This window comes from Salmo salar, chromosome 21 (genome assembly GCF_965601325.2).
Source record: "Salmo salar chromosome 21, fSalSal1, whole genome shotgun sequence".
Taxonomy (NCBI): Eukaryota; Metazoa; Chordata; class Actinopteri; order Salmoniformes; family Salmonidae; genus Salmo; species Salmo salar.
Window position 1 is genome coordinate 45,625,150 of NC_138311.1, and position 13,864 is coordinate 45,639,013.

Genomic DNA, 13,864 nt, shown 5'->3' on the forward strand with positions numbered 1-13,864 from the left:
TTTCCCCATAAGATTAATGTCAGTGTTAAATGAAAACTAGGAGAAAATGTCCTTTCATTCATCTTTTTCCATTCACCCACCTGTTATTTTTTACCTTTTGATTCTGTCAGGATGTATGGCCTCAACAGGCCTTTACCTATGAGTGCCCATACACTAATTACCAGTATTGATCCATTGGGGTTCTCTTGGCCCTCTGTTACATTGAGGGCCATATTTATTTGACTAAACTTTGACTAAAATGGCTTTACAAGAAGTCGAATAGTTTTTGGTTGACTATAAAGAAGATGCATGTGGATGTGCCCATGCATATATAGACTAACAAACATGACAGAGCCATTTGGCTTATCTATGCAGTGTAGAATTTAGGATCATATCTATATTTACGCATATAGGAATCAACCAGTGGAGGACAGTAGGAATGAGAAATAGGAGGATGGGCTCATTGTAATGTCTGGAACGCAATCGAAGGAATGGAGTCAAACATGTGGTTTCCATATGTTTGATTTTTATGATAGTGTTCCATTTATTCCATTCCAGCCATTACAATGAGTCTGCCTTCCTTTTGCTCCTCCCACCAGCCTCCTCTGGACTCAACCATCACTAAAAAGGCATCCAAGAACTAGACTTGAATAGCCTAAGCTGTAGAAACACAGTAAAGGCTTGATTAGATTAGACCCTTGTCTGACAGAATGACAGTAAATGCAGACCTAAGGGAGGAGAAGAGCTGTCTACAATGCGGACTGAATTACAGATGTAGGATCTTAATATGAGCCAGTTTGCTACAGTAGGAAAACAATCCAGCAGCAACAGGAAATGTGAATTATGTGGATTATAATTAATGGACATTTTTGTAGGGGTTGTTTAAATTTTTCTCGTAAGGGAAAATAAAGTCAGACATTCCAAAGTGGAAAGTACAAAATTCAAAAGCCTTTTTAAACCTCAAATACACTACAAGTGTAAAATGTCCTATATTTCAGGAAAGTTCTCCTACCACAGGGTGATCAAATTAAGATCCTACATCTGTATCCTCCCTCTGTATGAGTGACAGTAACTCTAAAAGACAGAAAGAGTCGGGAACAGGGAGCAGTGAAATAACATTTATCACAAGTAAACAGATAAGCGAACAACAAATATCACTGCGACGTGACTGTAATCTCATTTTAAGCCAACAACAAGCCAGTCGCTGACAGAAATTAGCTTTTTTTTATGTATTTTTCTAGACTGGATAAACCTCAGCTTAAGGGGGCAATCACAATACTGTTGGCATTTAGACATCTGTCAGTCAGTCAAATATAATTTTGCATTGAAAAAAGAAAGTACTTTGCACAGACCAACACATGATGCAGTCCAGCTCCTATAGCCCTTAGAACTGACTTTAGACCTCCCCTGAAGGATGGGATGTCTGAGTGTCAATGGCTAGGGAGAGTTTGGCAGAAAACATGGATCCTTGGTCCGAGATTCTTTATAGACAAAGCAATGCTTTTTTTTTGCAAGAAAATGTCAACAAATTGGCTACAAAAGGGCAGTCCGTGAGTATGTACAAAGATGAGACTTACCTTTTCTTATTTGTCCGTTTTTTTATGTGGCGTTTGTGTGTGTGTGTGTGTGTGTGTCTGTGTGTCTTTACATGTATGTATTTACCTGTGCCAATAATTTGTATGAATGTACATGTGGTCCCATGTCTAGGGGCCAGTAGTCTTTGGTCTCTATCCCAAAGGCCTGTTGTTTTTCCCAGCTCAGTCACATTCAGAAAAACCTCCCGTCTCTCCCATGTCTACAACGTCTCCTCATCATCATCTGCGGTCGTACTATTATTGAGAACAGGCATCGTCTCCTTCAGAGAGATGTCATCCACCTGCTTGGCACTGTCCTCCTCTGGTTCCTCAGGGATGGAGGGGTGGACGCTGTCTGGGTCTGAGTTACTGATGACGTAGCCAGGCAGGGTGGTGTGTGTGGACAGCGTTGGGGGTCCGTTGCTACGGTAGACACGGCTGGAGAAGAGGGTGGTTGATCGGATGGCGGGGCCGCCCCCAGCCAGCTGAGACTGGCTGCTGGTGCTGTTGTTGAGCCCGGTGAGCACTGAGCCGTAGCGATAACGGCCACACACCACCGGAACCTTCCAGTCCAACGCCAGGTTCCAACGAGTCCATGTATTTTTGATCTCTGTTTGGACCTTTGGGGGAGATGAGGAGAGGCGGAGAAGGGGTTGTTGGGGGAGGAAGAGGGTTGAGGTGGGGTGGATACGGGAGGAAGAGCGTTTAGGTGGGATAGTTGGGGAAGAAGAGGGTTGAGGTAGGGTGGGGTGGTCGAGGGAGGAAGAGGGTTGAGGTGGGGTGGTTGGGGAGGAAGAGGGTTGAGGTCAGGTGGTTGGGGGAGGATGATGGTGAGAAAGAGAGAAAAGAGGAAGAGGGTGAATCTTAGCCCTGGTTTTTCTTATGTCAAAAGAACAGACATCTAAGGGGAAGCTCTCAACCTGAAGTGTCTTGTGCTGAAGGAAAGACCATCTATACTGTATACTGAGAAGATACTGGACTGACTGCTGTTACAACGGGAAAAAATGTAGAGGGGGCAGATACGCGTGTGAACAACAGGCACAGCCTTTTTCAAAGTTGCCGGAATGCCACGTGTGTCCACTTACAGAGCTTTCGGAAATTATTCAAACCCCTTTTCCACATTTTGTTACTGTAACGAGGGTCATATAAAGGGGACCAAGGCGCAGCGTGTAGAGTGCTCATACTTTAATGAAAACACTTAAACAAAAAACAACAAAACGACAGCCAACAGTTCCGTCAGGTATACTAACAAAACGGAAAACAACTACCCACACCAACACAGGAAAAACAGGCTGCCTAAGTATGGCTTCCAATCAGAGACAATGATAGACAGCTGCCTCTGATTGGAAACCATACCTGGCCAAAACATAAAAAACTAAAACATAGAAAGCCCACGCACCTATCACACCCTGACGTAACTAAACAGAGAAAACACAGCTCTCCTAGGTCAGAGCGTGACAGTTACGTTACAGACTTATTCTAAAATGTATTAAATACATTATTTTCCTCATCAATCTACACACAATACCCATAAAGACAAAAAACAGAAATACCTTATTTACTGTACATAAGTATTCAGACCCTTTGCTAAGTGACCCGAAATTGAGCTCAGGTGGATCCTGTTTCCATGGATCCTCCTTGAGATGTTTCCAGGACTTGATTGGAGTCCACCTCTGATAAATTCAATGGGTTGGACATGATTCGGAAAGGCACACACCTGCCTATATAAGGTCCCAAAGGTGACAGTGCATGTCAGAGAAAAAACCAAGCCATGAGGTCAAAGGAATTGTCCGTAGAGCTCCGAGACAGGATAGTGTCAAGGGAAGAGGAAACAAGAACATTTCTGCAGCATTGATGGTCCCCAAGAACACAGTGGCCTCCAACGTTCTGGAATGGAAGAACTTTGGAACCACCAAGACTCTCTGACAGAGCTCCAGAGTTCCTCTGTGGAGATGAGAGAACCTTCCAGAAGGACAATGCCAAGCGTCACGTCTGGAGAAAACCTGGCACCATTCCTACGGTGAAGCATGGTGGTGGCAGCATCATGCTGTGGGGATGTTTTTCAGCGGCAATGACTGGGAGACTAGTCAGGATCAAGGGAAAGATGAACGGAGCAAATTACAGAGAGATCATTGATGAAAACCTACTCCAGAGCGCTCAGGACCTCAGACTGGGGCAAAGGTTCACCTTTCAACAGGACAATGAATCTAAGCACACAGCTAATTCAACGCAGGAGTGGTTTCGAGACAAGTCTCTGAATGTCCTTGAGTGGCCCAGCCAGAGCCCGGACTTGAACCCAATCTAACATTTCTGGAGAGACCTGAAAATAGCTGTGCAGCGATGCTCCCCATCCAACCTGACAGAGCTTGAGAGGATCTGCAGAGAAGAATGGGAGGAACTCCCCAAATACAGGTGTGCCAAGCTTGTAGTGTCATAGCCAAGAAGTCTCAAGGCTGTAATCGCTGCCAAAGCTGTTTCAAAAAAGTACTGAGTAAAGTGTCTGAATATTTATGTAAATGTGATATTTCAGTATTTATTATTTTACACATTTTGTCATTATAGGGTATTATGTGTAGACTGATGAGGGGGGAAATAAACAATTTAATCCATTTTAGAATAAGGTTGTAATGTAACAAAATGTGGAAAAAGGCAAGGGGTATGAATACTTTCCGAATGCACCATATATCAGTACACTCGTAACAACCTAAACATTACGAAACTTCCACGAAAAGCGCTGTTGAGTTTTGGAGACATGACAGAAAAATGTGACCATTCGCACAACAATCCTAAAATGTCATAAGAAATGAGGTAGTGTTTTTTGTCTTACAATAATGTTAAACTATGCTAATATATTCAATTATTTTATGTCGAACACTTTCATTATGTGATATTGCAGACATTGATTCAGCTTTGATCTAACTTTATTAAAAGAGTACCATTTGCCAGAGTAGCCTGTTCTCTACTAGCAGAGCAGAAGCTTTGGGACCTTTAGCTATCGGGAAGAGAGGTCCAGAAAAGTTGAATCCGCAGCCACTCCATACCAAAAAAAATCCCCACTTGGTCTGCTTCTCACTGTATTTTTCACGGGGTCAGATTTTGGGGTGGAGTCAAGCCTCTCGCTTCGCTTCACTTCCTGTCTGCCTACACCCACCACAGTGGTAGTAGCTAGCATTGGTCACAGTCACACACTCATTAGTTGCTAACTTTCTACAAAGATTATATACACTCAGCAAAAAAAGAAAAGTACCTTTTTCAGGACCCTGTCTTTCAAAGATAATTAGTAGAAATCCAAATAACTTCACAGATCTTCATTGCAAAGGGTTTAAACACCGTTTCCCATGCTTGTTCAATAAACCACAAACAATTAATGAATATGCACCTGTGGAATGGTCGTTAAGTTGCTAACAGCTTACAGACGGTAGGCAATTAAGGCCTTTCTACTGACTCTGAAAAACACCAAAAGAAAGATGCCCAAGGTCCCTGCTCATCTGTGTGAACGTGCCTTAGGCATGCTGCAAGGAGGCATGAGGACTGCAGATGTGGCCAGGGCAATAAATTGCAATGTCCGTAATGTGAGACGCCTAAGACAGCGCTACAGGGAGACAGGACGGACAGTTGATCATCCTCGCAGTGGCAGACTACGTGTAACAACACCTGCACAGGATTGGTACATCACACCTGCGGGACAGGTACAGGATGGCAACAACAACTGCCTGAGTTACACCAGGAACGCACAATCCCTCCATCAGTGCTCAGACTGTCCGCAATAGGCTGAGAGGGGCTGCACTGAGGGATTGTAGGCCTGTTGTAAGGCAGGTCCTCGCCAGACATCACCAGCAACAACGTTGCCTATGGGCATAAACCCACCGTCGCTGGACCAGACAGGACTGGAAAAAAGTGCTCTTCTCTGACGAGTCACGGTTTTGGCTCACCGGGGGTGATGGTCGGATTCGCGTTTATCATCGAAGGAATGAGCGTTACACCCGAGGCCTGTACTCTGGAGCGGGATTGATTTGGAGGTGGAGGGTCCATCATGGTCTGGGGTGGTGTGTCACAGCATCATTGGACTGAGCTTGTTGTCATTGCAGGCAATCTCAACACTGTGAGTTACAGGGAAGACATCCTCCTCCCTCATGTGGTACCCTTCCTGCAGGCTCATCCTGACATGACCCTCCAGCATGACAATGCCAATAGCCATACTGCTAGTTCTGTGTGTGATTTCCTGCAAGACAGGAATATCAGTATTCTGCCATGGCCAGCAAAGAGCCCGGATCTCAATCCCATTGAGCATGTCTGGGACCTGTTGGATCGGAGGGTGAGGGCTAGGGCCATTTCCCTCAGAAATGTCTGGGAACTTGCAGGTGCCTTGGTGGAAGAGTGGGGTAACATCTCATAGCAAGAACTGGCAAATCTGGTGCAGTCCATGAGGAGGAGTTTCACTGCAGTACTTAATGCAGCTGGTGGCCACACCAGATCCTGACTGTTACTTTTGACTGTTACTTTGTTCAGGGACACATTAATCTATTTCTGTTAGTCACATGTCTGTGGAACTCAGTTTATGTCTCAAATCTTATGTTCATACAAATATTTACACATGTTAAGTTTGCTGAAAATAAACTCAGTTGACACTGAGAGGACGTTTCTTTTTTTCTGAGTTTATATACTGACATGATACAGGACTCAATGCTTTAACAATGGGAATATATGTTTGCAAAGGCAGAGGGCAGGTGGGAGCAGACAAGAACAGGCACAACTCGGATATAACGTTGTTTTTCTCAAAAGTTGCCGCAATGGCATATGTGTCCACATATATCAGTACATTTGTAACAACCTAAACATTACAACATTTATCAAATAACTCTCAAGTAGAAAATGAGCAATACAATTTTATGTTGACTAAATTCGACACTTTCCCATTGACCTTCATACAAAATGCTTTAGGCGCCAATGACGTGGACAACGATTAAGGCAGTCCCTCGCACCTCTCTGATTCAGAGACGTTAAATGCGGACGACTCATTTCAGTTGAATGCATTCAATTGTACAACTGACTAGGTATCCCCTTTCCCTTTCCCTTTATTTTTGAACAGACAGATTTTGGTGCAGATTCGGCCCTTTTGCTTAAAACCTCTCCAGCGTCTGATCCCGTCAGCGGGATCAAAATCCAGCGAAAAATCATATCGCCAATTAGCATTAAAAAAAAATCATAATTAAAAAAAATGTTTTTTTATATATATATATTTTTTTTATAGATACACCTCTCCTGAATCGACCCACGTCGTCCGATTTCAAAAAGGTTTTACAGGAAAAGCAAATCATTAGATTATGTTAGATGAGTCCATCGTAAAAAGCAGCTTCATAGCCATTTTCCGACCAACCACTTGCATCACATATAATCAAAAAACAGCTAAATGCAGCACTAACCTTTTACAAACTTCATCAGATGGCACCCCTAGGACATCATGTTATACAATGCATGCATTCTTTTGTTCAATAAAGGTCATATTTATATATAAAAACAGCATTTTACATCGGCGTCTGACGTTGACTAAATAATTTCCCCTCAAATGCGTCCCGGTAAACAATGCTACAATTCCCTAAATTACTATCCGATAACGATTTTTTTAATTTATATTGTCAATCTAACATTTATAGATGAATATCTCTTGAGAACACCTGTCATACCAGATTTTAAATTAACTTTACTGGGTAATCACACTTTGCGATAAAAGGAGATGCGATACTCAGAAAATGAGCTAAATGAGCTCGGCGCCATCTTGGCACAATCGCATGTCACATCTCATCTTGTATAATATTGTCAATAATCGCCTACCTTTAGTTGTCTTCATCAGAAAGCATCCCAGGTCCACAACAGATGTATTTTCGGTCGAAAAAGTCCATACTTCACGTTCCATTAGCCTGCTGTTGGTAGCGCGTCCTTGGGCTCTCTCCAAATTCTCCGATGTGCGCAGGGCTGAAGTTTCGGATAAAATGATTCTCCCGCCTGTAGGTTCGTTCAAACATGTCAAACGTTGTAAAACATTAATCTTCAGGGCCTGTAACACCAAGAGAGCCAATAAGATTCGAGGGGGATGATTTAATTGTCTTTCAAACCCATTCCAAAGGTGGGGGTAGACATGGCCGCCGGCGTCATAATGGTGATGGCCCATCCCCTGTGACCAATTTCCAAAGAGTCTCATTGTATAAGGCTCAAACCACTGTGAAAAGACTGGCGACATCTAGTGGAAGCAATAGGAAGTGCTCACTGAACCATGGTTAACGGTGTGATTTATAGGGAAAGATGAGAAGTCGAGTCCACAATTCTGAATTCCACTTCCTGTTTCAATCGGTCTCAGGGTTTTGACTGCCATTTGAGTTCTGTTATACTCACAGACACCATTCAAACAGTTTTAGAAACTTTAGGGTGTTTTCTATCCATATATAATAAGTATATGCATGCCCTAGCTTCTGAGTTTGATTAGTAGGCCGTTGAAAATGGGAACGATTTGTTTTCAAAATGCGCTGTGGCGCCCCCTATCCTAGGGTATCCTTAACCTCTTCCTCTCTGGTTGAAGTGTAGAATCATCCACACTCACCTCTCCATTGCAGTAGCAGTAGATGATGGATACAAAGAAGCCCTGGAAGAGACAGAAGAGATGAGAACCAGTGTAATAGAAAAGAGGAGTTTATTTTTGTGTTGCAGATGCTATTCAATTCCTATTCATACTCTAAAGCAATGGAAGGTTTATAGCATTGCGAAACCTTTGTCAATCTGGTGACATATCCCAGGGGGAAAAAGTACAGATCTTAATTTGATCACTCTTTTGTTGCTGAGAATGTTCCTGAACAGAAAGATAAGCAAACTTGTAGTGTATTAATGGTTTAAAAGGGCTTCTAAAGTTTGTAATTTCCACTTTAAAACATCAAACTTGATTTAGCCTAACAAAAGATTTATCAACCCCTACAAAAATGTCCATGAATTATAATCCACATAATAATTAACATGTCCTTTTGCTGCTGGATTATTTCCATTCAGTAGTAAACTGGCTCAAATTAAGATCCTACATCTGTACCCTTCTTTCCTTCATTCTCTGTCTCTATTCAACGTAACACATATCTACTGATATGGCTTATGAATGTATGAGATGTTTTGATATAATTCATATTCATTTTTCAACCTTTATTCCTCAAATCATTATTACTCTATATGAAAAGGTCATGCATTGATTGGCATCACTTCTGCTATATCTTACAGACCATTATATCTGTTCTTCTCTCTTTCAAATATTCCCCTTTCCTCCACTCCTGCCTGTCTTTGTGCAAGCAGCAGCACCCTGTTGCGCTATGGAAAGGTTGCAGATCTATGGTGCTGGCTGGCTTTGACTCTCCTTGACTGAGCTAAATCAGGCATGTGACTAGCCTAGTAAGGAGTGAACACTAAATGTGAATAGACATGGTGTTGTTCTCACTCTTTTATCGTTTCACCTCCTTCAGCTGGTAAACAAAGATACACAATGAGTCAAACTGTCATATTATTCAGTGATGGTGACTCATATGTTCATGCAAAAAAGTGGAGATGTAAACTTTGTACATAAAACACATAGCTATAATGTTTGTATGAAAATTATCCCCACTATACACTGTGCTATATGAAGAATAACTCCTTGGGGCAATACAGCTATGATGTACATGTAGAAACTGAATAATGCCTTGGAGGAATACAGCCAGGATGTTGATGTTGAAACAGAATAATGTCATGGGGTAATACGGCTATGACGTGCGTGCAGAAACAGACAGAATATGAAGGAATTCCTTTTGCAAACTGGAGACAAGGGGAGGCCAACACATTACAAAACGTATTTGAAACAAATGTGGAAACACAAACCATGAGGAAAGCTGTTATCCTCTGGGTAATTCCATAGAAAGACAACTAAACAACAAAGATGAAAGTTCTGTACATTACAACCAATATTGTAGTCAACACAGTGATACATTTTGCGTGGCTAGTCAAACTTCGTTGTAAGAAAAATCTTTGTTCTTTCTGTCAGAACAACTATTAAAGCGACAACAAAGAGTTTAAGATACGATGAGCAGCTTATAAGAGGTTTCTGATAGGCCAGCTGTCAGTCAGAGTAGCTCTTTTGAACAACAGTTGGTTGTCTCTATAATTATCCCCTTAAATCATTCAATTCAAAATCATAAAAATCTGATTTGAAGCTGAAATGTTATATTAGTAGAATGATAATAAATTGTTTCGTGGTGAGCTACTAACGGGGTGTCCTACACACTATTACACTGTCTGGCACAGCTGTGATCAACTGACTTTAAACAAAAGGCTCTCATGACTGACTGAGAGTGAACCTGTCACAAGCCCTTGGTCCGGAGAAGGACCTTCCCTGTCTTTATTGGCCTCGGCTAGACTCGGTTAGACAGGGAGATGAAGGGAAAGTGCCAGGATGCAGAGAATCTCCCAACCTGCCTGAGGCTCAGTCTCTGAACTGTAGCAGACCCTGTCAAACCACACCAGTCTGAGTGAACTGTACAGAGTGAAAGCTACAGAGCGAATTCTACAGAGCAAAGTAGCTTTCACTGCTTAACTCCTGTCCCAAAGTATTTTTTATTGGATACTACTTTAAAGCTTTCTTTTAAAACTGGATCCTACTTAATTTCATTGAATACTGTTTTATCAGCTTTCAGAGACACTTTCAATTTTGAGGGGTGAGAGGGTTCTCATGTGGAATTCAAATTGTGTACTCCCCCCCACCCCAAAATCCTCATTCAATTTAATGATTTGGCTTCAACGGGTGGGGAACATCTTTCAGAATATAGTGACTTATTCTGCCTCATCAGTTAATTCATTAGGAAAACAGCATAGAACACAGTTATGAAGGTAATGATGCACTAACCTTGATTTTACTAACTATTATGAGCTAGGCCTACCGAACATAGTAAACAGTGGATACTGTTTGTTATCAATGCTGTACATCCGGGCTGCCCAACCTTCTTCCTGGAGATCTACTGTCCTGTAGGTTTTCAGTCCAACCCTAATTTAGCATATCTGATTCAGCTAGTTAAGGTCTTGTTGAGCAGCTAATTAGTAGAATCAGGTGTGTTAAATTAGGGCTGGACTGAAAACCCACAGGATGGTAGATCTCCAGGAAGAGTGTTGGACTGAAAACCCACAGGACGGTAGATCTCCAGGAAGAAGGTTGGACTGAAAACCCACAGGACGGTAGATCTCCAGGAAGAGGGTTGGACTGAAAACCCACAGGACAGTAGATCTCCAGGAAGAGGGTTGGACTGAAAACCCACAGGATGGCAGATCTCCAGGAAGAGGGTTGGACTGAAAACCCACAGGACGGTAGATCTCCAGGAAGTTGGTTGGACTGAAAACCCACAGGATGGCAGATCTCCAGGAAGAGTGTTGGACTGAAAACCCACAGGACGGTAGATCTCCAGGAAGAGGGTTGGACTAAAAACCAAAAGCACGGCAGATCTCCAGGAAGAGGATTGGACTAAAAACCCACAGGACGGTAGATCTCCAGGAAGAGTATTGGACTGAAAACCCACAGGACGGTAGATCTCCAGGAAGAGGGTTGGACTGAAAACCAAAAGCACGGCAGATCTCCAGGAAGAGGATTGGACTGAAAACCCACAGGACGGTAGATCTCCAGGAAGAGGGTTGGGCTGAAAACCCACAGGACGGTAGATCTCTAGGTAGAGGGTTGGACTGAAAACCCACAGGACGGTAGATCTCTAGGTAGAGTGTTGGACTGAAAACCCACAGGACGGCAGCTCTCTAGGTAGAGGGTTGGACTGAAAACCCACAGGACGGTAGACCTCCAGGAAGTTGGTTGGACTGAAAACCCACATGACGGTAGATCTCCAGGAAGAAGGTTGGACTGAAAACCCACACGACAGTAGATCTCCAGGAAGCGGGTTGGACTGAAAACCCACAGGACGGTAGATCTCCAGGAAGAATGTTGGACTAAAAACCCACAGGATGGCAGATCTCCAGGAAGAGTGTTGGGCAGCCCTGCTGTACATAGTCACTTTACAAATGACCTTGACTAACCTGTACCCCCGCACATTGACTCGGTACTGGTACCCCCTGTATAAAGCCTCGATATTGTTATGTACATTTCTTGTGTTACTTTTTGATTGATTTGATTTATTGAAAGAGTATATAATAATTTAGTAAATATTTTCTAACTTTATTTAATGAACTGCATTGTTGGTTAAGGGCTTGTAACTAAGCTCATTTAGCAGACGCTCTGGATAAGAGCGTCTGCTAAATGACTTAAATGTAAATGTAAATGTAAGTCTACACCTGTTGTATTTGGTGCATGTGACAAATAAAATTTGATTTGATCTGAAAATAAATCAACAGTATAGTATGTGACTATGGGCTCCAAAAGAGAGTGGGGCACATATGGTATTGGCACCACTGTTACAACTGATTGTATGATTCAGAGCCCATTAAGAGCAGCCCTTCCCATTACCTGTGGGCCGGGGTCATTGGAAGTGTTGCTACTGGAGTGCACTATAGCAGCCTCTCTGTTATTATTCCTAGTAGATTGCTCTCCTCTCTTCAGGGAGTAAGGGTCATCTATTGCTATCACCTCCTCAGTAGAAGGATCTCTAGTAGAAACTCCTGTTTTCTGGAAGCAAAATTTGGCTCATTTTCCAAATTTTCCTGCAGGTACTGTATCCAGGTCTAGACTGTGAGGGCCAGTTTGTGCTAAGGAGGAAGATGATAATGAGGAGGAAAATTATAATGTAGGAAGTACAGTAGCAATCAGTTGTATTGACCATCTCTCCCAAAGCTTATGTCAGAGTTTTGAATCGGCTAATAATGTCACTGGTCTGTGGCGATAGATAAAGGTAAGATTGATGAAGCAAATCGTAATTTCATTGCTTGTTTTTTTTATGGATGTTGGTGGGACTATGGCCACAAAGATCCTAACTTCCCTCAGGTGAGAAATTATGTTTAGGGGATAAAGTTCAAGCAGTGTTGGAAAGTTGCGAAGAAATGACTGCAGATGTAGCATCTTAATTGGATCACTCTTTTGTTGCTGAGAATGTAAAACTTGCAGTCTATTTGAGTTTTAAAAAGGCTTCTAAAGTTGGTAATTTCCACTTTGAAAATTCTAACTTGATTTTCCTTATTGAAAAAGGAATCAATCCTACAAAAATGTAAATGTAATTATAATCCACATAATAATTCACATTTCCTGTTGCTGCAGGACTATTTTGCTGCTATAGGACACTGGCTCAAATGAAGGTTCTACATCTGTACCTCATTTTCAAAAAGATGGTATGAATAACCAGTTACCTGGAAGGAGTTGAAGAAGAGCTCGAAGTACATCCTGACCTCCCAGCTGAGGCCCTGGAAGGTGTGAGGCATCCCCACAAACACAATATAGTGGACCCCAAACACCAGCACCAGCACCAGGGTGGACTTAGCCAACTTCCTGTGGGTACAGACACAAGCAATAGGTTGGAGAGGATCAGTTTGAGCAAGACAAGACAAGATGCTGAATTTTTATCTCATAATAGGTCGTTATTTGGGATGGAAGGTGATCAGTAATTCTGCGCTGTCAGACTTCAATGTAGTTGTTTTTGTCACACACAGAAAGGCTGAAGGTCACCCGTCTTTACATCGCAGTGGATTCAGCCATGACATCGACACTCACCAACAACTCCCTGTTTAGTAAACAGGGTTTCACATGTCACAGATGGCCATTAGTCATGTCACATTTGCAAAATTCTGCTTTCCTCGCCAAAGGGGTCTGTGGTTCTTCCCCTCAGATCTGATCTGTATTAATTATCTATCTAAACAATCTCCCGATCCATCAGTGAAAATGCCAATAAGCAACGAAACCTACAGGTAATTATAAAGCATTTATAAATGGCCCGTAGGCAGACGTCAGATGGGAAACTGGTGTAAATGGTGTGTAAATGGCACATTTAGTTAAGATGGGAGCGTGCCTCCCTCATATCTGTCATCATCATTCATGCTACAGTCCAGTGAACACGACTGACGCCCACAGCAGGGTTGACAGTCTCCTGCAGGGTAATGTTCTCCTGGTCTGTAAGGTGACTCAGACACCGGTGTGTGTGTGTGTGTGTGTGTGTGTATGAATGTGCATGTGTGTGCCTGTGTGTGTGTTTGCGTTGTATAACTGTTATTAAGCCTAGCAGAGTGACGTGGGGCTTCGACCCTGGTGGAAACACTCTGGATCAGTCCTCTCTATTCCCATTATAGTGCACTACTTTAGACCAGAGCCCCATGGGCCGTATTCAAAAGCA

The 13,864-nt window shown here is 42.6% G+C and overlaps 1 protein-coding gene across 1 annotated transcript in view; it reads right to left on the reverse strand.

Annotated features, from left to right (window-relative positions):
* Positions 1-1,084: 1,084 nt before the first annotated feature.
* Positions 1,085-13,864, reverse strand: part of pth2ra (parathyroid hormone 2 receptor a) — a 120,184-nt gene continuing 107,404 nt past the window's right edge. The window contains exons 11-13 of the mRNA XM_045704397.2: positions 12,888-13,026; positions 8,149-8,190; positions 1,085-2,173 (exon numbers count right to left, since the gene is read on the reverse strand). Coding sequence (XP_045560353.1) covers positions 1,775-2,173; positions 8,149-8,190; positions 12,888-13,026 — 580 coding nt within the window. The 3' untranslated portion in view covers positions 1,085-1,774. The remainder of the gene's footprint in view (positions 2,174-8,148; positions 8,191-12,887; positions 13,027-13,864) is intronic.